This window comes from Lepus europaeus, chromosome 18, assembly GCF_033115175.1.
Source record: "Lepus europaeus isolate LE1 chromosome 18, mLepTim1.pri, whole genome shotgun sequence".
Lineage (NCBI taxonomy): Eukaryota > Metazoa > Chordata > Mammalia > Lagomorpha > Leporidae > Lepus > Lepus europaeus.
The window spans coordinates 50,706,961-50,734,909 of NC_084844.1; the positions used below are offsets into that span (position 1 = coordinate 50,706,961).

Consider the following 27,949-nt stretch of genomic DNA (forward strand, 5'->3'; position numbering starts at 1 on the left):
GAGACAAAACACCTACTTTACAGGTTTTTTTTTTTCTTTTAATGTTTATTTCTTTTCATCTACTTCAAGATGGTAGAGTGACAAAGAAACACATATTTTCCATTCACTGGTTCACTCCCCAAATGCCCACAACAGCCAGGGATCTGCCAGGTTGAAGCCAGGAGCCTGGAATTCAATCTGGATCTCCCATATAGGGGGCAGGAGCTCAAGCACTGGAGCCATCATCTGCTGCCTCCCAGGCACATTAGCAGAGAGCTGGATCAGAAGCAGAGCAGCTGAACCCATATGGAATGCAGGCATCTCAAACAGCAGCTTCACCCGCTGAGCCACAGCGCCTGCCCCTGCAGGGCTATTTAAGGACTAACTGAAAAGCACAGGGAATGCTGGCCCGTGTAGCACAGGTAAGGGGTTAGTGGGTGCTTCTCTGAATAAAGCCTAAACAGTTTGTCCACATTACTAAAGGTTGACTTAAAAGGCTGGAAAAGTGGATTTTAAAAACTGTAGAAATGACCTATTTATATAAGGCAGCGTCTCGAGGGGAAAACAATCCAAGTGTGTTTTAAACCAGCAAGCCACCCTTGCAGCCTCAAAGGACTCCCACGGCACTCCCCGTGCCACACAGCTTGCTCATCTGCAGGCAGCTTTGTATTCTATCATTTTCTTGCTAACAAGTAGTCTTCCTGGCCAGATTATAAACTTCAAGTAAACACTGTCGCCCAACTAGCCATTATAGTCCAGACCTCGGGTCACTGTCGACAGGTCCCTGAAGACCTGGTGGACCAAGGTGTCAAAAGAAAGGTAGCCAGCAGCAGAGTATGAATCTAGCAGTTAACTTAATCCTACCCTTGGCTGCGCTGGAGACAGAGATCTCTGGTTTTGGCAGCTTGCACGTCAAGACTGGCTGACCTCAGGAAGTTGTCGAGAAGTAGCTCAAATGTTCAAAGTGGGGAAAAGTGTTTTCCTGAGGACAGCATGAAAACACAGGACTTCAGAGCCGGGCGAGCTGAAGGCAGAGCAGGCGTACGACCCAGCCTGCAAAACCTCGCTGACGGGGCTCTGCCCTGGGCTGGTTGCTCCAAGCCAGAACACCAACCCAGTGCCCAAAGCACCTCAATGCCTAAGGCAAATAAACTACGACTTGAAATACTGAATCACGCCTTGCTGAAGGGCAGGGACCGCAACAACCAGGGTGACAGTACATCGGGGAGGGGAGGTGCATTAAGACCAAACAACGCATCCGTTACCCTGGAAACTGGCTCCTTGGGAGACCTTCCTAACAAGTTACAGGATTTAAGGAAGCAAAGCCATGCCCACTCTGAATCCTTCTATCTGGGAAGGACCTGGTAGCAACCGCCAGGTGGGCATCACCCACTGGCGGTCCCTCTGCCCTCCCTCCCTGTCTGCAATGAGATTAGAGTTTGGGAGCAGAGATGGAGACACTGGGTAAGCACAAATGATGGAAGGGCGGGAAAGAATGGGCTACACACCCTGAGGAAGAGAGGAGGTGAAGTTCAAACCCGCATCTCCATCCCTGCCGTCCACTTCCCTAACCTCCAGCGCCCTGGAGTCCCGCCAGACAACACGAGCCGCCAGCTCCCTGTGTGCTATCCTTTATTAAACGGGTCCTACATCCTCATGGAACTCCAGCCAAGCCAGACAGGTCCCCCCACCAATACAGCAAGGAGGCCCCAAGGGGAGGGGAGCCACTGGCAATCTCACCACACCTCCCTGGAAACAGAAACCCACCACAGACAGACAGACAGACAGACGGACCCACTCCAAAAGAAAGCCAAACACCCGGCTTCGCGGCACCCAGCCCCGCCCACCCACCCATAGCAGCGTCGGTGGGACCCAGGGCCTCTGCAAGGCCCGGCCCCGAGGCGGCCTCCCTCCCTCATCCTGCGCTTTGGTTTGCTCCCGGCAACTCCGTGCCCTCTGCCTTCGCTCAGCCTCCGGCCCAGCCACCCCCAGTCACCTATCACCTACTCGAACCTTCTCTCTCCTCTGCGGCCTTCCCTGACCCCGGGGCTCCCGGGGCAGTAGCGGCGGCGTGTCTCCCAGCAAGGCCCTCCCTGCCGGGCCGCGGGACTCACACGGCCGCCCCGCTCTGCTTGAGGTCCGGCGCCGAGCGCTGCCGTCTCATCCGCGGAGGAGTGGTGTACGGCGGGTAGCGGGGGCCCTGGGGCCGCTGCGCCGGGTACGGCTGGGGCTGCTGGGGATAATAGTTGTGCTTTTTGGGCTGGAAGTGCTGGGGCTCCGGCTGCGTGGGACCCGCACCCCGGGATCGGTTCCCTCCGTCCAGGGAGTTCCTGCGGGGACGGTGGGACCTGCGGGGACTTGGAGGCCTGCGAGCAGGGGCGGCAGGGGCGGGAGAGACCTCCGCAGGCGGCTGGGGTGCAGCTGGGGCCTCGCCGCTCCCCACGGCCGCGGGCCAAGACTCCCGGTGCTGGGGGTTGCTCTTGAAGGGGAAGCGCAGCTTGCAGTCGTGTGGGGGGACGAAGCGGGCTGGGGGCCTGCGTAGCCCCCCGCCCCGGCCCCCTGAGCCCTGCAGTCCCTGCAGCCGCAGCTGCTCCTGCTTGAGCCAGCGAAGGCGGCCACGACGGAACGCGGGGTCCTCCTCCATCAGCCGTGACACCCGCTCCCAGCTGGACAGGGGCGGCGAGGCAGGCCGGGCCGAGGGCACGGGGTCACTGGACGCTGCCTCCTCCGACGGCTCGGAGCCCTCTGTGGCCCAGGGGACCTCACCGGCTTCTTCATTCTCATCCTCATGGTCCTGGGAGGCAGAGAAAAGGAAAAGGGAGTAAGAGCTGTATCCTGAGGGGATGGGTGGCTTCAGGAGGGCTCTGGAAAGCGCTGGGCGAGGGGAGCTGGGAGAGCCATGGTTGCAGAGCAAGAGGTCTGTGCCAACCCTAGGCCGGCCACTCTCCAGCTGTGCAGTGGGGCTCTCTGGTGGCACCCCCTGACCCTCAGGATCCTCATCTGTCCAATGGCATCATTAAATAGGGCTGTTAACAAGAATTAGAAAGTCCCTATGAGGGGACTTCAAAAACATGTAGAAAATGAAATTTAAAAGTAAGTTTATGGGCCGGCGCTGTGGTGCAGCAGGTTAACGCCCTGGCCTGGGATGCACTGGCATCCCATGTGGGCACCTGTTCGAGACCTGGCTGCTCCATTTCTGATCCAGCTTTCTGCTGTGGCCTGGGAAAGCAGTGGAAGATGGCCCAAGCCCTTGGGCACCTGCACCTGTGTGGGAGACCCGGAAGAAGCCCCTGGCTCCTGGCACAGCTCCAGCTGTTGTGGCCAATTGGGGAGTGGACCATCGGATGGAGGACCCCTCTCTCTACCTCTGCCACTCTCTAATTCTGTCTTTCAAATAAATTAATTAATTAATAATTTTTTTTTAAGAAAGTAAGTTTACTTTGGTACAAAATGTGTTGAAATCTATGCACCTGAGGGGTCTTATAAACAGTCCTCGAGCGGTAGACATTCGGCCCAGCAGTTAAGCAGCCTGCGTTCCAAATCAGAGTCCCTAAGTTCCAGTCCAGTTCACCCTTAAGGCAGCAGGTGATGGCCAAGTAGTCGGGTCCCTGGTAACCGTGTGAGAGACCTGAATTGAAATCCTGGGTGCAAGCTTTGGCCTTGGCTTAGCCCAAGCCATCACAGGCCTTTGGGAAGTGAAAGAGTACTGAGAGCTATCTCCCTACCTCTCAAGAAAAAAAAAAGAATTCATGAAAAATGTGCATAATGAACAGACTCTGTTCCATTTTCTACAAATTTTTCAAAAGCCCTTTGGATTTCAGTTGGAGACGAACAGAGCAGGGAAAGGACAGGAAGCCAGTGTGGGGGTGGCTACAAGTGGACAAGAAGGGATTCACTGAGGTCATCGTTTCAGTAAAGGCCTGAAGAAGTGAGGAGTAAGCCATCTGGCTGTCTGGGGGAAAGTGTCCCAAGCGGAGGGAACAGCAGGTTCAAAGGCCTTGAGGCTGGATTGTGTGGGCCCAGCAAGTTCAAAAAACCAGTAAGGCAGCCAATGGGGCTGCAGTGGAGTGAGCAAAGGGGCGTGGAGCAGCAGCTGTGTCCCGGGAGCGGAGCCTTTCAACCTGCTCTGAGCTACTGCCCCGGAAAGGGCGAGATGGGACACAGCCGAAATCCGTGTGTGGCTTCAGGAACCCCAGTAGCTAACACAGTGTCTGCCACACACTAGACACTCACATGTTTACTGTTGAGTGACTACTTATAAAACAGAGGTAGGTGGCAACCCTACCACTCCAGAGCTACTGTGAAGATCAAAGGAGATATATATAAAAAAAAAAAAAGGTGCTAAGCATTGTGTTTACCATGGCATACGTGGTTAACCACAGGGTTAGAGAGACTATAAGTGTCCATAGGAATGAATGTTTTGACTAGGGGTTAAGACACTGGTTAAGGGGGCCGGTGCTATGGCATAGAGGATAAGGGTGCTGCCTGCAGTGCTGGCATCCCACATGGGCAAAGGTTCGAGTCCCAACTGCTCTACTTTCGATCTAGCTCCCTGTTAGTGGCCTGGGAAAGCAGTGGAAGATGGCCCAAGTCCTTGGGCCCCTGCACCCATGTGGGAGACCCAGAGAAAACTCCTGGCTCCTGGCTTTAATCGGCCCAGCTCTGATTATTGTGGCCATTTGGGGAATGAACCAGCACATAGAAGTGCTCTCTCTCTCTCATCACTCTGCCTTTCATATAAATTAAAAAAAAAAAAAGAAAGAAAAGAAAAGCGGATTTGGGTGGGGGCCCAGGAATCTGCATTTTAATTAGCAACCAGGCATGTGATTCACAGACTCTACTGAGCACCACTGTGTTAGAGATCAAGGAGCTTTTCTGAGACAGAGGGAAGGAGTTGGGCTGGAAGCTGCGGTCAGGTTCCCACAGGCAGGCGCCGGAGGCGGGGGCAGGGGCAGCCGGGAGCAGCGGGCCTGCCTACCTGGGTCAGCGGGATGACCCTCTCCATGCGCAGCATGCGGTCCCGCAGGGCCTGCAGCTCGCGGTCCTTGCTGCTGTTCTGCAGCTTCACCTCCTGCAGAATCCCCGTCAGCTTGTCGATGTGAGCCCGCAGGTCCTCCACCTCCGCGCCGCGGGCGCCCTCGTCGCCACCGCCACCGCCGCCTCCACCTCCTTCCTCCTCGCCCACCGTGTCCCACACATCCCGGGCCACGGCCCTCCAGGCATCCCCGGGCCCCTCCGGCTTGCCGTAGGTGCGACACAGCTCACGCATCTTGAGGGCAGCCAGGGCCTCGATCTCAGCCCGCCCGTGGCGGAAGTCGGCCAGGGCCACCTCATAGCAGATCTCCTTGACTGCCTGCATCTTCAGGTCAGCCATGGTGGCCCAGCGGGGGTCTTTGCCCTGCAGCCGCCGCCGTTGGGGGATCTGGTAAACCCTGCGAGGGGCCCTGCGTTTGCCGCTGCTGGGCAGGCCGCAGCGCTTGACGATGGTCTGGACCGTGGTGGGGGGCAGCTGCTCTCGCAAGGAGGAGATCAGCCGCCAGCTCTCTTCGCAGGATCGCTTGTCAGAGTCGTCCCCGCTGTCAGAGTCTGCGTACTGCCAGAGAGAAAGAGAGGTGGGGTCGGGGCTAAGCACATGCCAGAGCCCAGGGTCCCAGAGGCATGGCAGATGACCCCATCAGGTGCTGTGGTCCCAAGTCCTGCTCCACCCCTTACTTCCTGTGTGCCGTTGGGGAGCCTGCTCACCCTCTGCTTGTTCAGACAATGGGGGTAATGACAGCATCTATCTAATAGATACGTCCTGAGGATTAAGCATTTAGAAGAGTGGCTGGCACAGATAAAGCAGTCCTCTATTACCAGAGCTAATCAAGTCTGGGATTCTGTGCATATACACTCGTGTGTTGCTTAATAATGAGAATATGATGGGGCCAGCACTGTGGCTCAGTAAGTTAATCCTCTGCCTGCGGCGCCAGCATCCCATATGGGTGTTGGTTCTGGTCCCGGCTGCTCCTCTTCCAATCCAGCTCTCTGCCGTGGCCCGGGAAGGCAGTGGAGGATGGCCCAGGTGCTTGGGCCCTAGCACCTGCATGGGAGACCAGGAAGAAGCATCTGGCTCCTGGCTTCAGATCGGCATAGTGCCGGCCATAGCAGCCATTTGGGGAGTAAACCAATGGAAGGAAGACCTCTCTCTCTGTTTTCCCTCTCACTGTCTGTAACTCTACCTCTCAAATAAATAAAATAAAAAAAAAATCTTTTAAAAAATTAATGAGAATATGCTCTGAGACAGGCATCTTATAATATCAGAGTGTACCTGTGCAAACTGATGGCTAGGCCACAGAATCTTAAGGGACTGGGGGCAGTACTGGGTACAATGGGTTAAGCCACTGCTTGTGACACTGGCATCCCATATCAGAGTGCCAGATTAAGTCTCAGCTACTCTGCTTTGATCCAGCTCCCTGCTAATGTGAGGGAGACTAGGATGGAGCTCCTGGCTCCTGGTTTTGGCCTGGCCAGGACCCAGTTGTTGTGGACATTTGGGTAGCAAACCAGCAGACCAAAGAGCTCGCTCTGTCTCTCCTCTTGCTCTGTCACTCTGCCTTTCAAATGAATATATAAATCTATCAAATTAAGAAAAAGGGATCTCAGGGCCTGCATAGTAGCACCGCAGGTTAACCTGTGACCTGCAACATCTGTATCCTATCTGAACACTGCTTTGAATCCTGGCTGCTCCACTTTCAATCCAGCTTCCTGCTAACGTGCCTGGGAAAGCAGCAGCAGATGGCCCAAGTACTTGAGTGCCTGCCACCCATTTTGGAGAGTAAGATGGAGGTAGTTCCAGTTTCCTAGCTTCGGCTTGGCCCAGCCCTGGCCGCATGGCCATTTGGGGAGTGAACAAGTGGATGGAAAATTCTCTCTCTCTGTCTTTCCCCATCTTTCTGTAACCCTACATTTCAAATAAACAAACACATCTTAAAAAAAAAAAAAAAAAGGATTTAAAAGCACTTTGAAAGAACAGCTTCAGGAAGTGACTGAACAGGTAGTACTTGGAGGGGCAGACAGGCATGGAGACAGTGTGGGATCAAGCCTGGATCAGCTGGGGTAGGGGATCTCCCATCCTGATGACGTCTCCCTCCTAACTCTCTTCCTGGAAGCCTCCCCGCCCTTCACTGCCCATGCTGGCTCAGACAACACACTCTGAATCAGTCGTCCCGAGACGCAGCCCCACTGCTCATCCGTCCCCCAGCCCCTGCCCGGAACCTCCACCCCAGCCTCACCAGTCGCTGCTGCTCTAGCAGAAGATCCGCTTCTTCCTTCTCTTTCCGGTACTGATTCTCCAGATCCTGCAGCCTGGGATCGGGCAGGGAGGGAAGGGAGAGCCTTGTGGGGCCGCCTCAGGGCACGGAGTGGGGAGGGTACTGTGGGACACCAAGAAGATGCCGGGCGTGGGACCCAGGGCTGGGGAGGGACCTCTGGGCACCCATCTCACACCTCTTCTCCATCTCCAGCTTGATGTCAATGCCCTGCTGCTCCAGCAGTTCCTTCTGGGCAAAGTTCCAGTCCACAGGCTCGGACGGGGGCCCCGGCGGCGGGGGCACCCCTCGTTCCCGTTCTAGCCGCGCCTGCTCTGGGTGATTGAAGCGGAAAACGTGGTTCTTGCCCATCACGATCCGATTCCCTAGAGATGGGAGGAGGGGAAAAGTAGAGTCTTGGCCCGTAGCCCCAAATCCCCACACCCAAGGTCTGCAGGACCTTGCCACAGAGACCCAGGGCCCTCACACCCTCTGTCCCGTCACTGCAAGGCCACTCTTGGCCAGAGCCAAGAGGTGCCTGGTTGATCCCAGGAACCACCCCGGCCCCATCAGCCACAGAGAGCAGAGCAGCTCAGCAACCTCTTCCTATTTCCCAAGGGCAGCAAGAGAAAGCCCGACAGGAATCCTCCAACTTCACTTCCCACTCCTCCTCCACAGTCTCATGCTATTTATCTATTTCAGGGTGCGACCCTAGCATGCGCCCGGATCCTGTCCCAGAACCCTCATTCTGCTGCCCGTCTTCTACCTGACTTCAGCACCAGCGGCTCCGTCACAAGCTTCCCGTTGACGTACGTCTCGGCGCCTTCACACGGCTCCAGCGTGACCACCACTGAGCAGGAGAGAGGAAGGGAGAAGACCTGACTCTAGAGGAAGCTGAGCTATGGTCAGACTCCCACCTGAACCTCCCAAAGCCACACATGCACCACCAGTTCACCCCCAGTACCTGTGGGGGTGCCACGGCCCCTCTGGTGGCAAGCAGCACGGGAAAGGAAGAGCAGAAGGAGGGTTAGAGCCCCACCTACAATCGCCAGAAGCCTCTGCAGGGGCTCCCAACTCACCCACCACCACCAGCCCCAGCAGCAGCTTGGAAAACAAGTCAAGTCCCAGAAGGCTTCATTCCTCCCATTCCACTGGACAGGGGCTCAGTGCTGCCTTCCAGATGCTCAGGCCTGCCTTTTCCTCCCTGGCTGGATCCAGATCCTTCCAGCAGGCTCCTAGCCCACCTCTCTGCCTGATGCATCTTAGAAACTAGCCCTGACTAACATTGAGTCTCAGCCAACATACGACATGTCAAGTCAATGCAGCGGAAATGCCTGCCAATGCGCTCCCCACTACAAATCACTGGGCATGCTGCTTGCTGGGGCAGGGTGTGCGTGTGTGTGTGTGTGCACGCGTGTGTGTGTGAAGCCGCACAAGGTGGGGTGTGTGTGTGTGTGTGTGAAGCCGCACAAGGCGGGGTGTGTGTGTGTGTGTGTGTGTGAAGCCGCACAAGGCGGGGTGTGTGTGTGTGTGTGTGTTTGTGTGTGTAAAGGAGCGGAGCAAGCAGTGGTATCATGGAGGGACTCCTTGGGTCCCAAAGACCAAGCTCTGGCTCCTGCGCCAGGGACACCAAGCAAGTCACATAACTTCCATGATCTTCCATAACAGTGGGATAATGATGTCTTTCTCTACAGAGTGGTTGAAGGGCTCGATCCTAAACCACAAAATAATCGACAAACATGAATTTTCACCATTATTTATTTGCATAAATATTATTTATTATATAAAAATAATATAGACTCAGAAACCAAAATGAATGGAACATGAGGCAGAGATGGGGGGGGGGGACTGCTGACCCTGTAGGAGGCCAAGGATAGCCCAGAAGAACTTAGCTGAGGGACAGAGGACTGGAAAGGATGATGTGAACATGACAACTTCAAAGGAACACTCAGAGAGACTCGAGGAGCAGGTGTCGTTGGTGCAGCGGTCTTAGCTGCTGCACGGGACACCAGCATCGCCTGTCAGAGCACCAGTCCAGTCCCGGCTCCTCTGCTTCCTATCCAGCTTCTGCCCCTGGAAAGGCAGTGATTGACAGCCCAAGTGTTGGGGCCCCTGCCACCCATGTGGGAGACCAGGGTGGAGTTCCTGGCTCCTGGCTTCAGCCTGGCCCAGCCTCAGCTGTTGCAGACATTTGGGGAGTGAACTAGTGGATGCAAGCACTTGCTCCCTCTCTCTCTCTGTTGCTCTTCCTTTCAAATAAATACATCCATAAAAAGAGAGAGTGAACCTCACTGGGGAGGACTGATGGAGAAGAGGACTGGCAGAGAGCCAGCTGAGGACATCACTGTGTGCCCAGGAACAGCAGTGGGGGCAAGGGCCAGATGCCAGAGGCTAGGACGGGTACTGGCCTATCCTGCCTTACTTCTTTATCTCCACCAGGCCCTAAAATGCATTCACTGATTGCACAAAAATACTGCACCCCTACTATAGGCCAGGTACTGCTTTATTTGGTTTTAGAACCTCACAAGGAAATAAAAGCCCCAAAATCTTTGCTCTCGCAGAGCTTATCTCTAGCTGGTAAGAAAAACAATCAACAAGATTTAATTTAATTTAATGCTGATAGTTTTAAACACAGCTGAAGTCCCGCTAAAGGAGGGCACAGATGTCACAGAGGGAAAACGGAGTCAGCTGCGGAGAGGACCGGCCTTCTCCCTGCCCTTGAACACACAACAGTCCCACAGCCCAGGGCAGAGCTCACAGCACAGCCCCCAGGGCCTGCCATGCTGTGTTCAAATTCAGTCCTGCCATTTCCTAGCTCTGTGGCCTTGGGCAAATCACCTTACCCAAGGGCCTCAGTGCCATCACCTGTGAGTTATGCAGGAAAATGCAAAGGCATCAAGTCAGTGAGCAGGAACTATTTTTCTGTGTCCCAGTGCTCTCTGCCTGTTGCTGACCAAGTCTAAAGTCTGACGTTAAGAACAGGGGCTCGGAGGCGTAGCAGGTTAAGCCGCTGCCTGCAATGCTGGCATCCCTTATGGGCGCTGGTTCAAGACCCAGCTGCTCCACTTCCTTTTTTTTTTTTTTTTTTGACAGAGTTAGACAGTGAGAGAGAGAGAGAGAGAGACAGAGAGAAAGGAGTTCAAGACCCAGCTGCTCCACTTCCTTTTTTTTTTTTTTTTTTTGACAGAGTTAGACAGTGAGAGAGAGAGAGACAGAGAGAAAGGAGTTCAAGACCCAGCTGCTCCACTTCCAATCCAGCTCTCCGCTATGGCCTGGGAAAGCAGTAGAGGATGGTCCAGGTCCTTGAGCCCCTGCACCGGTGTGGGAGACCCGAAAGAGGCTCCTGGCTACGGATCAGCACAGCTCTGACCGTTATGGCCAACTGGGGAGTGAATTAGCAGATGGAAGACCTCTCTCTCTCTCTCTGCCTCTCCTTCTCTCTGTGTAATTCTGACTTTCAAATAAATAAATAAATTAAAAAAAAAAAAAAAACATGAGCTCAGGGGCCAGCACTGTGGCACAGCAGGTTAAGCCTCTGCCTGCACCAACATCCTATAGGAGGACTGGTTCAAGTCCCAGCTGCTCCACTTCCAATCTAGCTCCCTGCTAATGAGCCCGGGGAAAGCAGCAGAAAATGGCCCAAGTGCTTGGGTCCCTGCCATCCATGTGGGATCCAAGATGAAGTTCAGGCTTCTGGCTTCAGCCTGGCCCAACTCTAACTGCTGTGGTCATTTGAGGAGTGAACCAGTGGATGGAAGATATCTTTCTCTTTCTTTCTTTAGCTCTGCCTTTCAAATAAATGAATCTTTTAAAAGAACAGAACAGGGGCTGAGACAGACTAAGCTTTTATAGCCCCTGCCCTGGGGGTCCAGGAGCAGCAGCTGCTTTCACTGGGACTTACGCAACCACTTTGCTCACGCATATCATCTCCCAAAACGCACAGCGAGCACCTTGAGGGTGGGCACTCCCTGCCAGCCTCCTACGGCTTTGATACCTCCCCCAGCGTCTGGCTTGGCATAACCACGGAGCAGAACTTGGTAATCAACTCACTGAACTGAATGGATTCAGCAGGTTTCAGCCTCAAATGTCAGAAGTGTTTCCTGCCCATGGGGACTTGAACCAGACCAGAACAACTGCATTAATCTGCTGACCATGCAGCAAACTGAGAATGGGACCGGCATGTCTTAAACCTGGGCGGTGAGCTGCACAAAGGTATTTCCCCAGGGCTCCGGGGTGCAGCTGGGTGGGAGGAATAACTTCGAATGTTCTACAGCACTGTAGGATTGCTATGATTGACAACAATTAACAATATTTCAAAATCGTTAGTAGACAGGACTTTGAATGTTTCCCACACAAAGCAATGGTGTATGTCTGCGGTGAGGGATATGCCCGTGACCTTGATCTGATGATGACATACCGTTACTGAAATGTCACACCCTATCCCATAAATATGCAATCACTCTGTGTCAATTAAAAATAAAAATACTGGAGCAGGTGTTTAGCCTAGCAGTTAAGACACCCGTGTCCCACACCAGAGTGTTTGGGTTCAGCTCCAGCTCCAGCTCTGGCTCCTGACCCCAGTTCCCACCCATGCAGACCCTGGGAGGCAGCGGTGATGGCTCAAGTAGCTGGGTTCCTGCCATCCACATGGGAGACCTGAACTGAGGTTCCCAGCTCCTGGCTTCAGCCCTCGGCCGTTGTGGGCATCTGGGGAGTGAACCAGCCGATGGCAGCTCTGTCTCCTTGTCTCTCAAATACATATTTTTTTTGAAGTGCTGACCAGCACACCCCTGTCCCCTCAAAGGCACACACAGTGCACAGGTCTGAGTTGAGAGTGAGCTCACACACACCATGCCCTTCCCCTCAGCTCCTTGTCTCCGCACCACCACCATCACCCTATTTTCACAGAGCTCACATTTGGGCCTATCTGAACCCAAACCATTCCATTTTTTTTGAGGTAACTAAACCAGAACGAAGTAGTGACCTCAAAGATACGCGCTGACTGGCCGAGGACTGTTTGGTTAACATGTCACACAGGCTACTGCCTCCATTCCCAGAGCCTGAGAATGCTGCTCTGGCCTTACAAGGGAGGAAGCCTTTGACAGTTTTGGGACCAGAGAAATACATGTTTCCATTTATTTCCAGAAACCTTTGCAGTCATAACCGCATCGAAGCAGGTTTTCCATAGAGATAAACTCAGGTATCATTGAAACAAATATGTGTTTTCATTTAAAGAAAAAAAGCAGGGGCTGCTGTTGTGGCACAGCTCTGCTTCCCATCCAGCTCCCTGCTAACGGAACCCGGGAAGGCAGAGGGAATGACCCAAGAAGTCGGGCCCCTGCCAACTGTGCGGGAGACCCAGATGAAGCCCCTGGCTCCTTGCTTTGGCCTGGCCTAGCTCCAGCCATTGCAGCCATCTGGGGAGTGAATGAGCAAATGGAAGATCTCTCTCTCTTCTCTCTCTCGGTCACTTTGCCCTTCAAATAAGTTAATTTTTAAACCTGACCAGGGTACTATTTTAGACTAAAAATAAAAACATCAGAGAGGTGGGAGGGGTCAGGATTTCCTCTTTACCAAAATCGCACGCTCTTGGAACACCAGAACGCCGATTCTGCCTGGAGACCCTTGCCACGCCCAGGTCCTGCAGTTGTCTGCAGTCTCACTGTGGACACAGAATCGGGCCCTCGGGACACCCTCACCGCTTACTCCTCCCCCCGACTGCAAGCCCCTCTAAGGGTGAGGGCGAAGATGAGAATGAGCCCCCGTTTCTCCGCTTGACCCAGGCCACTGTGTGGGGGACACAGGACCCGCCCCTCTCCCTGCCTGGCCACTGTACTCTCGCCCACCAGCCATTACCTTCTCCATCAGCCTGGGGGATGCTCCGGAACACACAGTGTTGCTCCCGGATGAACTGTCCAGTCAGCTTGATGTCCACATCTACCTGCCCAACCCTGGGGAAGCAATGGCCAGCGTCTTCTGAGAATGTCCCAGGCACTCACCCAGCCTCCCTTAAACATGAGATCATCCAACCCAATGAGCCAAGCGTAATTATTCCCATTACACAGATGAGGAAGCTGAGGCCGAGGGAGGTGCAGCAACTCGCCCACGGTCATGCAGCCTGGCCATGGTGAAGCTGGGATTTGAGCCCAGGTGTGCCTGCCTCCAGAGTCCATGCTCTTAGTCATCCTGTTCTACAGCAAAGGGCAAAAGGAGCCCCAGCAAGGACCCCACTCGCCCCACTCGATCACCCTGATGGCTCACTCCCTGCCCATGAGGGTCACCCAGGATAGCCCATGGTGGGACAGAACCCCACTAACTTCAGGAGACCTCAAGCTCCAGGACTTCATTACCACCTGCCCTCAGCCACCAGGACACTGCCGCTCAACCACATAGGGCTGGCCCTGTACCCTCTTCCCTCCTCCACACAGGGTCCCACCAAGGAAGGTCAAGATAGTGGTGTCAGGGACTGGGGATGCCGTGCTCCAAGTTCCCGGCAATTCTTCCGCCCCAGTAAGTCAGACCATCCGTGCCAGTGTCGGCCTAGTTTGGTCCCAGGAGGCCTCCTGCCCCAACCAAGCTGTTGGGTTAGAGCAGGATGACCGCCAAGCAGGCAGGCTCAGCAGCTCGCCAGAGATGCCAGGAGAGCAGGCAGGGCTACCGGGGCAGCTGTCCAGAGACCTGGGGCGCCTCCAGGGACCACCCCCTCTGCGGCCACCTCCCCCAGGCCGCCGGGTACAGGCTACCTGGTGATGCCATCTTTGATGTGGTAGAGCAGACATTCAGACATCAGGGGGTCTTCATTCAGGTTCACCAGGTGGGGAGTCTGAGAGGGAGAGGAGGCCGGTCAGAGGAAGGCTCCTATAAGACTTGGCCAGGCGGGCCCCAGAGCTGACAAGGGGGAGGAGCACGAGCGGACATCCCTCCAGTGTGCTGCGTGCCTGTCCTCCTTCGGGGTGAGCCTCTGCCCCCCACCCGACCATCATCCCTCTGCCCAGGAGTACTGTTGGTCTTTAGGTTCCCCACCTCCCACACCGACCACCTTCAGGACGGCCTGACCCATGCGTTCCTTTGAGGCTGCGTCTCTTCAGAGGTATCTCGCCCCACCGGGCTCCCTGTCCTGAGTGTCACTCCTATTTAACATCCAACATGGGGCCGGTAGTGAGTCATATGAGCACTGGGTTTGTTCCCAGCTGCTCGACTTCCAATCTAGCTCCCTGCTAATATGCGGGGCAAAGCAGCAGATGGTGGCCCAAGTGCTTGGGTCCCTGCCACTCATGTGGGAGACCCAGATGGAGTTCCAGGCTCCTGGCTTCAGCCTGGCCTAGACCCAGCCATTGCAGCCATTTGGGAAGTGAACCAGCAGATGGAAGACCTCCCTCTCTCTTTCTCTCTGTAACTATGCCTTTCAAATAAATAAATAAATAAATCTCATAAAACAAAAAGCAAACAAGATACACAAACCCATTTCTGCAAACCCACTCACACAGTGGACTCCCAGACTTCCCTGGCCACTGCCTCTCCTTGGGGCCTGACTCTCCTTAGCCCAGGGTCACTGCCTGCTGCTGTCCCTGCCCCAGAACCCTCTGCCCGAGCACACCCCCACCCCACCACCTGCCCAGTTCCATCCTGCATACCTGGCTGATTATGCTGCTCCGCACTGAAAGCCCAGCCTGCACTACCCCCCTGCCCCAAGCACCTTTTCCTGACTTGTTTCTGTGAGGACACCTCCGCCCTCCCCAGGTATGTAACCCTGGGTATCATGCAAGCCCTGTTTCCTGAGCACCGGCTCATGCCGCTGGCTGCCACACCCGGAGAACGTCTCTCCCTACCATCTGCTGCCTTGGCCCACACCTGTCTTCTCCATGCTCCACCCTGGCTATCCAATGCCCTGCCCTCTCCACAGGCCTCCCAGCTTCCTGCCCACACCCCACAGAGGCCATGTCCTTGCTTCTCCACCAAGACCTCTCTGGTTGGCACCCCATGCCCACCTGATTTGAGCCCTGCTTTTTGCCCTGGCCTCCCTGAGCCTTCTCCACATCAGGGCCCCAGCCCACCTGTCCTGGCCCCTTTCCAGGGCCCCTCCACCTCCTCTGTGCTCCTGCCCAGGGAGCTGCTGGGTATGGGCTCCAGGAGGCGGAGCAGCCTGCACCAGCTGCTCACTCACGGCAACACCATGGCATACCCCGCCACGTTCCCTCTCCTAGGTCCGCCCCCCACTCCTGTCAAAATCATTCACGTCCATTAGGTCCCTCAGTATGCCGCTTCCTCCATGAAGCTTTCCGAAGTCTCCCAACCCAGCACAAGACTCACTGCCTCCGCTCACGGATTTACTCTCTCCCACCCCCACCCCGCGAGGAGCCTGGTGGGACAGAGGCGAGTCAAACCTGGACACCGCAGGGAATCAGAGTGGCCACAAGCGGCAGTTTCTGATCGTTTCACGCCCTCACCCGGCTCATTCATTTAATCCCAGGGAGTTGAGTGCCCCATGTTCTGGGAGGGACTCACGTGCAGAGGGACAAAGGGAAGGACAAGGGCAGTCAGGGAGCTTGGGGCGGGGGTGGGGGGCTCCACGGGAAAGGCGCTGCAGGAGCTGGTGTCCGTGGGGTGAGGAGGCCGAAGGCATGCAGAAGGAAAATGTTCCAGAGACTGGAGAGAAGCATGGAGGCGGGCAAACGGCTACAGTAGAGGCTGGTAGTGGGCTTCTCTAGGACCCACCATGCGGGGGTGGGAGCCCAGGTTGCATCCACAGTGTAACCTGTGTAAATCTGTGCCCGCCCTTCCACCCAGGCACCCTGGCTGCCGCTGCTCCATTTCCAAGAGACATTCCCACCCCTCCCTGGGACAACAGCAGACACTGATGGGCTCTGGAAGCAGAAAGCAATCCATCCCTGGGGAGAGGGGACACGATTTGGGGCAGTGCTTTTCAATCTTTCTTTGGCCCCGGAACTCTTTGTTCAAATGAAACCTTATCTAGAAGTCCAGTACGTCAAACAGATAAGGAAGGAGCTACCCAGGCTCAGGGTGGGGGTGGGGGACCTGGACGCTGCCCTGGCCCTGAGAAGGAAGCTCAGAGTCAGGTTTGAAAATCACAGATTTAGGAAGTCCTCAGGCCTGGAATGTAGGGGTCCCACAAGAATGGGCCATCTCTAAAGGTCCTGGCTCGCTCGGAGACAAAACTCTATCTTTTCCCCTAGCATTTCTACCCGACCGTGCCCAGATCCAGCCACGCCCACATATCCATTTCCCCGTTTCTAACAGCCCTCCCTCCTGCAGTGCGTACACCTGTTAAACACATGCAAATACACTCACTCTCATCACCTTGAGAAAAATGCAAAAGCAAATGACTGGAATATCTCTTTTGCCCCATCATATTGGCATAGGGTAAAAAGTCTGATTAACCCAGGATGCTGAAAAAGGTGAGGGGAAACATGGCCTCGTGTGGGTTGCTCTTGCGGGTGTAAACAACAGGGCTCTAATCTTTGGAGGGCACTTTGGCAAGAGATCACATTTTCACATGGCTTCCACCTGACCTTGAATTTGCACTGTTGGAGATTCTGTTCTACAGGCAACACACCGACATAGAAGACTATGTGTTGTAGCATTGCTTGTAGGATAAAGAAGAACAAACAACTTAAATGTCCATCAGTGGGAAGCTGGTGAAATAAACTACCCTATACCCACGCGATGGGATACTCTGATGCTGGGGAAAAGGCATCCTCGAAAAATAAAGGCTGCAGCCGCTACTACTAGAGAGAGGCCATGTGTGTGGCTGTGTGTAATTACACATCTAGGACACGCCCGTACACGCACAGACTGTCTCTGAACACACCAGGAACTGAACATGAAGGTGGCCCCCCGGAGAAGCAGCTGGACTTTCCCCCACACACGCCTTGCCGAGCTATCTGAACGCCCTCGCTGGCACGTACTATCTTTATGGGAACAATTAAAAGCAAAAGAAGAGCCCTCTCCACTGGGTCTCCCAGCTACAGGGGGTGGCATCTGCCTGTGGTGCCAAGCCCTCCAGGGGAGGGACACCCACCCCGTCAGTCTCCCTGCTCCCTTCTGCCTGTCATCCAGTCCTGCAATGCTGGTGGAAGCACCCCGGTACACCCAAAGGTGGCTGGAGGCCACACTGAGGGCCTTCTGTACCCCCTGCCCTGCAGACATGGCTGGGTCCCAGGAGGGTCTGGTTCCTTCAGAAGGAACCCCAAAGCCCTCGATACCCAGCCCTGGCCCTGGCCCAGGCCCCTCAGCCTGGCTCACTGCCCTGAATCATCCACCCACAGCTCTCTCACTCCCTCGCTGCGGCCTGGGCCAGGCGAGACAAAGTCTTCTTTTTTTTTGATCCTGATGGATTGACTCAGAGACCCCCCCCTTCCAGTAACACACCCCACTTCCAGGCAGCCCCCAGGAACTCTGTCTGGCCTAAAGCACAGTTTATCTGATGTATGCCCTGACCGTAGTCTGCTTCACACCATGGACCAGACAGGCTTGGCTGCTTCCCCGGCGGGACTGGAAGTTCCTGCTCTGCTCGAACTCGCGCCACATCACCCTTCGTGTGCACGGTACAGCTGAGCTGGCTGGCTGTGCCCATTCTCTCTGGTCAGTCCCTATGCGGTGCTGGCTGTTAAATATTTTGAATATCATTGCAACCTTCAGCTGAGCCTGGACATTCCTGCTCCATTTCCTTCCTTCCTCTCAACAAAGAGTTGCTGAACACCTGCTGCCCGACACATAGCCCGAGCCTGCCTGGTCTTGCGTTGGCCCCAGTCCTCTCTACTCCATCCATCTTTCAGACTCCATTTTCCAAACCACCTTCTCCGGGAAGGTGGCAGTGACAGCCCCAGGCCTCACGGACACGCAGCCCCTGGCTGCACCTGCAGGCACTGCTCTCCAGCCTCACCTACCCTCCCTCTATTCCCTACAGACCTGCCTTCTCAAGTTAGCCTTTTACGGACTGAATATTTTAAGTTAATTTTTTTTTGAGTAGGCAACACAGAATTAGGGTACAAAATTCAAATGATACAGAAGTTGTGACTCAGGATCCAAAATTCAAATGATACAAAGGCTGTGATTAAGTCTCTATCCCAACCAATCTCCAATTTCCTAATCTGTTTCTGTCTCCTGAGCTATCACTATGATCAGTTTCCTATGAATCCCGAATGAATTCTGTGCATGAACTCACATGCACATGAGTGAGTTTATATTTATAGAGACCTAGATTCTGAGCAGCTCTTTGCAATGCCCCCAAAGACAGGAATGCCGTCATCTTTCTGTGGCCCCTGGTGTCCTTGGCCACCAGCATTTAATAAGGACACGTTGGTTGACTGACGGAAGGAGAGGGACAGGGAAGAAGCGGCAGGGGAGGAACGAGTCAGGGAGCCCAGAGGGAGACGTCAGGACTGGAAGTTCTACCCTGCCCACTCCAACCGCCTTCTCTAAGCATCCAGAAAGCTGCCCACGCCTCCTCACCTTCTTCGGAGAGAAGACGCCCACAGTTCCCCCATCCTCGCGGACAGCGACCCCCATCTCAGCCAGCAACGCTTCTCTGGGGGCAAAGGAGAGGCAATGTGGGTCTGCTGGTGACCACTCCCACAACCGCCCACCGCGCAGGGCCCAGCCCCCTCCCCAGGTGTGGGCTGTCAGCCCAGGCCCTCGCACCTCTCCATCCTCAGGGCTTCTGTCTTCCGCAGCTTCTCCTCCCAGGTCTCGTTCAGCTCGGCTATGATCTTCTCTGTCTCCTGGGGGCACAGGGACGGGCAGGGATGAGGACTGGGAGAAGCACCTAACGCGGGGATCACACTGCTCCTGGGAGTCCTCCTCCTTCTTCAATCAGGGCTTTGTAGAAGTAAACGCCCAGCAGTCCCCAGACCCTCTCCCCTTGCCAACTCCAGCTTCCCACCTGCAGCCTCTCCATGGCCTCCTCAGGCCCAATCTGGGGTTCAGCGGTGGGCGAGAAAGATGGCTCCAGCTCCCCGTTATGTGTGGGGGGAGAGGAGGGTGAAGCTGGGGCAGTGGGAGATGATACAGCTGCCAGAGCACCTCCAGGACTCCCCTCTTCCGCCTTCAGGCCTGGGAGGGAGGACGATATAGGAACAAAGCTAAGGAAAAACGGGACTGATCAGAACCACAATCAAGGCCAGAGCTTCATAGGGGGCTTAAGGCCAGAGCTTCATAGGGGGCTTCCAAAGCCATCCATCTGGTCAACCTCAGGCAAGAGGCCCTCCTAAGCAGACTTGGGAAACAGGCACCCATCCTGACCTGCACCCCAGGGAAGGAGAGCACCTTACTGAATGGGGCAGCAGCTCTTTCCACTGCTGAGCTGACATGAAATCAGCCCCACATCACGTGTGTCCAGTTTCCAGTTCTGCTCTCTGGGACACGAGACTATTCTGCATGGTAACCCTTCTAACCCTGGAATGTGAACGTCCCATCCGCCTTATCTTTCTCCTCTTCCCAAGAATTCGGTTACTGGGGCCAGTGCAGGTTGTTGTGGTGCAGCAGGTTAAGCTATCACTGCAATACCAGCATCCCACATGTGCGACGGTTCAAGTCCCGGCTGCTCCACTTTTTTTTTTTTTTTTTTTTTTTTTGTCAGGCAGAGTGGACAGTGAGAGAGATAGAGAGAAAGGTCTTCCTTTTTCTGCTGGTTCAGCCCCCAATGGCTGCTGCAGCTGGCGCGCTGCACCGATCTGAAGCCAGGAGCCAGGTGCTTCTCCTGGTCTCCCATGGGGGTACAAGGCCCAAGCACTAGGGCCATCCTCCACTGCACTCCCGGGCCACAGCAGAGAGCTGGACTGAAAGAGGAGCAACCGGGACAGAATCCGGCGCCCCAACCAGGACTAGAACCCGGTATGCCAGTGCCACAGGTGGAGGATTAGCCTAGTGAGCCATGGCGGCAGCCTGCTCCACTTCCGATCCAGCTCCCTGCTAATGTGCCTGGGAAAGCATCGGAAGATGATCCAAGTGCTTGGGCCTCTGCCACCCACATAGGAGACCTGGATGGAGTTCCAGGCTCCTGCCTGACCTAGCCCCAGCATTGTGGCCATTTGGGGGAGTAAATCGGTGGACAGACAATCTTGCTCTCTCTGTAACTCTGCCTTTCAAATACATAAATAAATCTTTAAAAAGAAATACCCCTCCTCCTCCCACTGTGCCCCTTAGCACCCTAACTATCTATGGTGTGATGAACCCCAAGACTGCACGTGGGGCCCACGTCTGCCCCATCAACACCCTCTCCACATATGTGGTTTCACAGCAGTGAGGCTGAGCACTTTGCTCTAGGGGCCATTTGTTGTTAACTGTTAGGATGAAGTCCACTGAAACCCCAACATTTCACAGGAGCTGCCATCAAGAAAGCACCCCGGCGGCTTCTTCACAATTTACTGTTTGGACAGTAAGTGCAGGCCTTGCCAGTTATGCCTGCTCCTGGCATTTATCAGCTCCAGGAGCCTGTGAAGGTCCTCGAGCCCTGCTTCTCCCCGGGATGAGTGCCTTCCAGCTCTGTGACATGGCAAAGACGCTAAGTCCCCCTCCATCTCTGTGTCCAGGACACTGAGACACAAAGGGCTTCATGGAGGGCGGTCCTTGCCTGGCCCCAGGCTGGGCAAAGGCCAATGAGGAGGGATGGGGTGGGCCAAGGGGCATCCCCAGCTGTCCTGGAGCCTCTACCTCCTCCGAGGGCAGAGGCCGAGAGCCCCTGAGCCATGAGCAGTTCCCGCAGCCGGGCCACCTCCTCCTGTAGCTCCCGGATGAGGCGGGCATTGGGGTCCTCGTTGATGACAGCATTGCAGCGGATTTGTTTGGTGCGGTCGGCGTACCTGAGCAAGAAGGGAGGCTCATGACTGGCGAGGCCACAGGGGCCCCCGGTCTGCCGCCTGCCTCCCTCTCTCCCTCTCGGGTCTCGGGACAGTGTGGCGGGGCAGGGTCCGGAGGAACCAGCCCTGGTTCTTTTCCTGCACTGCCCCGCCCCTGCCAGAAGCCCCACCTGAGAGTGCTGAGCGTCTCCTCATAGTTGATGTCAGCGGGGCTCAGGGCTGCAATCATCGCCGTACGGGAGTTCCCACCTGTGAAGGCAGAGGAGGGAAAAGCTTTGGCTGAGCTGGGTCCTAAGGAAAACCAGACGGGACTGCGGGTCAGGGTGCCTCAGTGCCCACACAAAGGTCTGCCAGGGCCACTGTGAGGGGTCAGGTGAAGCTAAGAGCTGAGGAGCCAACTCTGAACTCCAGTGGCTGGAGGGGCGAGGGCAGCAGACATGTGTGACCTGCAGGGCAATCACAGATGAGCCGAGGGACGTGGGCCAGGGAGGGGCCGGCGATGGCCGGGTCAGCAAGGCCCTCAGCTTGGCAGGGAAGGTGTGGCCTTGATCTTGGCATTAGGGAATCTTCAAAGGATGTTCCCGGCTCCGGAGCAGAGTCAGCAGGACAATGGGGACTTGGGATTCGAGGGGTGGCCAGGGTATTGGTCAGATGAACCAAGGGAGGTGAGTGGGATGAAGGCAGGGTGAACAAAGAGAGAGAAGGAGGCTCCCCTCACCCAAATTCTCTTTGAGCAACCAAGTGAGCACAGAGTCCCTGTAAGGAATGAAATCCGACTTCCGCTTCTTTGATTGCTGGAGGGTGGAAGGGGGAGGGGGCTTAGGGTGGGCCAGCCGTGCCCCCTCTCCTGCACCCCTTCTCTCCCCAGCCCCCCGGTCTCACCATATCCGCGAGGGCTGAGATCACCTTCCCTAGAGTCGTCAGGGACTTATTGATGTTGGCGCCTTCCTGAGAAGGGAAGATGAACAGGGGATGAGACCCTCTTTTTCCAGTCGGACCCACTTCCCCCTCCTCCTCTCCCCAGTGAGAATCCCGGGCCTTGACCAGAGACGCCACACGCAGCCCTCAACACTTCCCCCCGCTCACGAGAGCAAAAGGTCCTCACCTTCAGGCGCATGCCACGGGCCCCTGAGGAGTCGGCACGCTCGCTCCCCGCAAGGTCCACCAAACTGATCTTACTGACCTGGGTGAGAGGGAACAGGCAGGAGGTGACGGGGTCGGAGAGGGCAGGCAGGCAAGCCAGGGGGGCACCCAGGAGGAGGAGCCAAGGGAAAGGACAGGAGGAGACAGAACCTCTAACAGTAATAAGACCCCCTTGTGCACTTATTCCTCGTGTACATGGATTTCCAGGCCCATCCTGGGCCAGACAAGGGACGCACAGAGGGCTCCAAGCCCTGCCCTGAGAAGTCTCATAAGGAAGCCAGAGACTGCAGACACTACCTGATGGGCCTTCCCCCGGGGACAGGGGATGGGGGTGAGGGGGTCCCACCTTCTCTGAGTCCAGTCCGGTGAGCTGGTCGTGGCTGCGCTGTGTGAAGACGATGGTGAACACGGCATGGGAACGGCTGCTGGTCTCATTCATATTGGTGGCGGCCACAGTCCTGGCGGGGGAAGGGAGCACTTCCTAGGCGCTGCCCCTCAATTTCCCAGCCCCGGCTCCTTCCCTGCGCTCCACGCGCCTGCCTCACCGCGCCTTATTTCCACAGTCCATGAGGTCGGCAATGTCCGCGTAGGATGTCACAGCCAACTTGGACAGGTCCTGCACATAGGGGCCCAGGATGGGGTGCTCCCGGACCCGTAGAGAGCCCCGACTCTTGGGGTTCAAGAGATCTCGAACTCGCTCACAATAGATCTCCATGTAGCTCACCTGGGGGAGAAGCAAGTAAGCAGTTACAAAGTTGGGGCTGGCGCTTGGCAATGGGTGAAGCTACCACCTGCAAAGCCAGCATCCCACATGGGTACCAACTGGAGTCTCAGCTGCTCCACTTCCAATCCAGCTCCCTGCTAATGCACCTGGGAAAGCAGTGAAAGATGGCCCAAGCGCTTGGATCCCTGTCACCCATGTGTGAGACCTGGATGGAGTTCGGCCTGGATCAGACCAAGCCATTACGACTATTTGGAGAGTAAACCGGCAGATAGAAAAATAGATATCTCTCTTCCCCTCTCTGTAACTCTATCTCTTAAATAAAGTAACCCTTCTTTTCTAAAAAAGATTTTTTTTTTTATTGGAGAGGCAGAGTTACAGACAAAGAGAGGGAAAGACCAAGAGAAGGGTCTTCCATCTGTTGTTTTACTCCCCAAATGGCTACAACAGCCAGAGCTGAGCTGATCCAAAGCCAGGAGCAAGGAGCTTCTTTCAGGTCTCCCATGGGATTGCAGGGGCTCAAACACTTGGGCCATCTTCTACTGCTTTCCCAGGCCATAGCAGAGAGCTGGATCGGAAGTGGAGCAGTCAGGACTTGAACCAGCACCTGTATGGGATGTCGGCACTGAAGGCGGCAGCTTCACCCGCTACACCACAGCCCCAAGGCCAACATAGTAAATTTAAAAAAAAAAAAAAAAAAGAAAAAGGAACAAAGCAGCAGCAATAGCACAGGACAGACAGAGCCAATGTGAAGCAGGCCTGGCACTGGGCATTCCACACACACTGGCTCACTGGCCCTCCCCCCAACCCCAGGAGGTGGATCCAATCATGAGCATATCCCAGGTGAACAGACTGAGGAGCTGAGGGGTGGACTCCCCACCCAGAGTCACCGTAAGCAGCAGAACCAGGACTAGATCCTGGCTGTGTGACTCCAGATCACTGCGCTCTCCCGCCTCCCAGCCCCTGCCAAGACCTGGGCTTACCTCCACAGAATAGGACAGCTGAGCACTCTGCTTCTCACTGACACGAGAGAAGAGGTCTTCACAGAGCTGCAGGGGGACACAGAGAAGCTCCTGTGCACCACACACCTACGGTGCTCAGCCCTGGGCCAGGCTCTGTCCCAAGGGACCCCATTTGACACCACATCCCTGAGAAAGGGGTGATTCCCACTTCACAGATGGGAAAACAGAGAGGCTCATACTCGCCCAGGGCCACAGGTGAGTATTTGCCAAGAGTGGACATGAACCCAGGGGTCCTGACAGTACCCCCCACCCCCAGCCAGTGCGCACCACACTGCACAGCCAGGGAGAATTATGGCCAATTCCCAGTTATACACAACTGGCTGTTTCTGCCATTGGTACACACAGCCTGGAGAGGACCCACACTCATGAGTCATTATGAGACACAGTAAACAGTAGTACATGGGAAAACCAGGGCTCACAGCCAAGGCTCTCTGATGCCAGAGCCTTGGCTTGTCTCACTGAGCCTTGCTGCCTCTGCCAGGAGCAAAGACCCCCTCTGGGCCCTGGGTGTCCAGGTTGCAGCCAAGCCCTATACCTAGCAAATCTCCCATCACTAACAGCCTCACAGAGCCAGGTCTCTGCTCCATCAGCCTTAGACCCCTTTCCTCGATACCTCCAGCAGACGCCCCTGCCCTGGCTGCAGGGCCGGGTCACAGGTGTGTACCTGGGGCACGATGCCCTGCTGCCCTGGCTCCTGCCGCCCCATCATGGTGTAGGATTTCCCAGCTCCAGTCTGTCCGTAGGCAAAGATGCACACATTGTAGCCTTCAAAGGCGTGAAGCAGCATTTCTTCTCCAATGTCCCGATACACCTGCTGCTGAGACGCAAACTGTGGGTCCTCGGACTAAGTGAGAGTGGGGCAGAGAGAGACAACAGGAGCGCTGGATGACCTGGTCCCGAGTGTCCCCATCCCTGCAGTTCTGACCCTATCCCTGACGACTGCCCAAAAGTCCTGCTTGCCCCCCACCATCACTGCCACTGGAGGCCCTAGCTAGTTCCTGAGGGCCCTAAATACCCCAGGGGGCTTCCCCTCCCCAAACTTAGCCCCCTTCCCAACCTGCAGGTCCCACCCAGCCCTGATCCCAGGGACTCAGTCCTCCCAGTCTGGTCTTACACAAACCTCCTAGAAGGCCTATTTCCCAGCAACACCCCCTCACCAAGACCTGAACTCCTGCCCTCACAGCTAAGCTCTTCCCCCAGCCCAGCAACCTCACCGAAGTGTGTGACCAGTAGGAGTAGTCGAAGGTGAAACTTTTGGTGGCATCTTTGCCTTGTTTGGGATTGATGATGGCTGAGGAGGCAGGAGAAGACAAAGGACAGAACGCCCATGTCAGGTACTCCCAATCTCTGCCCACTCCCCCTCGACCCTGAACCCAGGCATCTCACTTCCCATCTCTGTCCTAGCTCATCTCTCCCCTTTAATACTCCCCACCCCCTCCAGCCACCAAAGCTAATTTTGGCTTCCTAGGACCCGCCCCCACGGAGCTGCCTCCCTGGATTGGGCAATGGAGGGCATCAGGCCAACATTCCCCCTCCCAGGGACAGGAACATGGAAAGGCCAGCCTGCCCCAGCCCCCGCCCTTACAATCAGCACCTGCTCTGTGCCCGGCACAGCCCTCCTCCTGGTTCGGCCCAGCAGGACTGGCCTTCGTGGTGGGCCCAGCCATGCCTGCCTGTGCCCACACAGGCCCCTGGGACTCACTCACAGGTGGTGTTTCCCTGCATGCTGACCACACACTTGGCATCCTGGCTGGTCTCCCGGGCACTGAAGGGCCGGACCCTCACTGCCACTTTCACCGAGGCACCAGCCATGGCTCCAGACACTCCCACCCTCCTCAGCTGGAGGACGGAGAAAGAAGAGGTGGTCAGAACCACAGCGGGGTGGGGTGGGGGGACCCACACATTGCCTCCCAGCTTCTCCTTGGAACCAATCTCCCTCCCACCCTTGCCCTACCCCTCAAGGCCCCAGGTCCTAATCCCCCTGGACTTCCTCCCCGGTCTTGAGGGGCGCCTGAAGGTATTCCAGCCTCTCTCCCCAGCCCAATCCCCGTTTGTAGGGATCTGGGCCATCCCCCCGAATTACCTGGCGTCCTGGCCCCAGAGCAGGGTAGCTGTATCAGTTCTGGCTGCCACCGGCCCTCGTAGGGGGAACCCCATCCTACACTTGGGGCCTGGCCACACCAGCTGGGGCTGTGGGGGAAACCCTGGTTGGGGGAAGAGTGGTTAGGAGGCACCTGCAGCTCCAGAGGTCTGTCTGGGGTTGTGCGGTGAGCAGGCAAGGGATGGAGGGATGTGAGGAAGGGTAAGCTGCCCCTCTGCAGCGGCCGAATGCAATGTGAATCCAAGGACAGGGACAGTGATATTTTTATTCCTCGTCACTCGCAAGTGCACTGAACGTTCTGATAGAGGAGAGAGTGAGAGAAAGAGAAGCTGCACAGAGGGCGATTCAGAGAGAGAGAGACACATGGGCAGAGACGGAGGGAGGCAGGACAGGGAGAGCGGGACAGAAAGTCACAGACACCAAGGAAAGGAGAGAAATAAGACGGAAGGCGAGGTCGAGGTCACGCTGGGAAGCAGAGGATGGGAGGGGAGAGGAAGGAGAGACGCAGAGGATACCAAACAGAGCTATGCAGCCAGCAAGGAGGCAGCTCTGGGCCAGAGGACTGACAGGGAGAGCACCCAACACAAAACCCACCACACGAAACCTGCCCTGAAGTTCTCCCCCAAGCTCAGCAAGGGAGGAGCCCGTTCCCTTGATGGCCCACCACCTCCCCAAGGGAAGCAGAGACTGCCGAAGGTATAGTGCAGGCTGGGATCCAGAAGACCTGCCGTGTGGGCCCCAAACCCCTTGCCCAGCCCCCAGCATTTCCTCCTCAGGATCCCGGACAATGGGCAGGGGAGGGTGGGGTCATCCTGTATCCATCACACAAGCCCCAGGGCTCCACTACTGGGAGACCAGAATACCTGGGGGTTCTGGGGGCCCCCCATGAAAGGGGAAAGGAGGGAAAGGAAGCAGGTTGGTCCCAGCCTCAGCCTGGGGCTAGTGCTATGGCGCCCGATGCCCTAGGGAGAGTGCCAGGAGGGAGCCCAGGAATGTGGGTGATCGGGTGCCCACACCCTGAGAGTAGAGGCTGAGCAGTCCACACCCACGGACAGCAGGGTGGAGGGCTCTACAGAGGGATCAGGGATGCCAGACACCCACCTGTGGCTCCCAAAGACCCCAAACCCCTGTCATGCCAAGCCTCATCTCACCACCTTCCTCCGGGGCAGAACATGGGAGCGCTGAGGGGGGTCAGTCTGTCCCAGGACAGGAAGGGAGTAGCAGAAATCACTAAGGCCAGCTCAGGAAGAACAGACCAGACCCCACCTCCCCGGGGGGAAGGACACCGGCGGGGACCTGCGATGATAGCGACACGGTTACCCCTAAAGGGACAGAGAACGGGGAGGCTGGGCTGGGGGACAGCGGCGCAAAGGAACAGGGGCAGCTGTACAGCAGCAAAGAGCCCGCGGCTGGGGAGAAGCCGACCGACACGAAAGGGGCGCTTGGGCCACCGGCACCTTGCCGTCGCGGCAGTTCTCAACCAGGCCGCCGCCTGGCTGCCCCGGGGCGGCCACGCGGACCCCGTCCTCCTGGCCAGCCCACCGACGGCCGCTCGGGCCTGGCACCTCTCTGCGCCTCCGGGACAAACAGCACATGATCCCGGCTCCCGCGCCGGCCCGGGCCCCGCCGGGCGGTGCAATCGGGACCCCGGCTCCCCGCCCCCCAGCCCGGCGCATTCCTCCGCGGGCGTCCCCTCCCTTCCCCCCCAGCTCTCACCTCGTCTCGGCGGGGCTCCCGGCGCAGCTCGGCTGAGTGCTCAGGGACAAACTTTCCGGGAAGCGCGAGACGGGAGCGGGGGGCGATCCGAGGCCGGGTTGGGGCTGCCCCCGCCCCTCGCCGGGTCCCGGGGCGGTGGGCAGCGGACTCGCGCCCCCGGGGGC

At 56.4% G+C, this 27,949-nt stretch overlaps 1 protein-coding gene across 1 annotated transcript; it reads right to left on the bottom strand.

Annotated features, from left to right (window-relative positions):
- KIF1C (kinesin family member 1C) lies at positions 1-27,944 on the bottom strand. The gene is made up of 23 exons (XM_062175291.1): positions 27,786-27,944; positions 26,052-26,172; positions 25,675-25,807; positions 25,183-25,259; positions 24,633-24,812; positions 23,930-23,995; positions 22,771-22,949; positions 22,572-22,683; positions 22,188-22,265; positions 21,965-22,030; positions 21,801-21,876; positions 21,253-21,331; positions 20,937-21,085; positions 19,168-19,337; positions 18,927-19,006; positions 18,738-18,813; positions 14,009-14,088; positions 13,122-13,216; positions 8,032-8,115; positions 7,465-7,651; positions 7,251-7,323; positions 4,958-5,572; positions 1-2,773 (listed from the first exon to the last, which is right to left on the bottom strand). The coding sequence occupies exons 3-23, from the start codon at positions 25,778-25,780 to the stop codon at positions 2,090-2,092; spliced, it is 3,312 nt and encodes a 1,103-aa protein (XP_062031275.1). The 5' UTR covers positions 25,781-25,807; positions 26,052-26,172; positions 27,786-27,944; the 3' UTR covers positions 1-2,089.
- Positions 27,945-27,949: the final 5 nt, after the last annotated feature.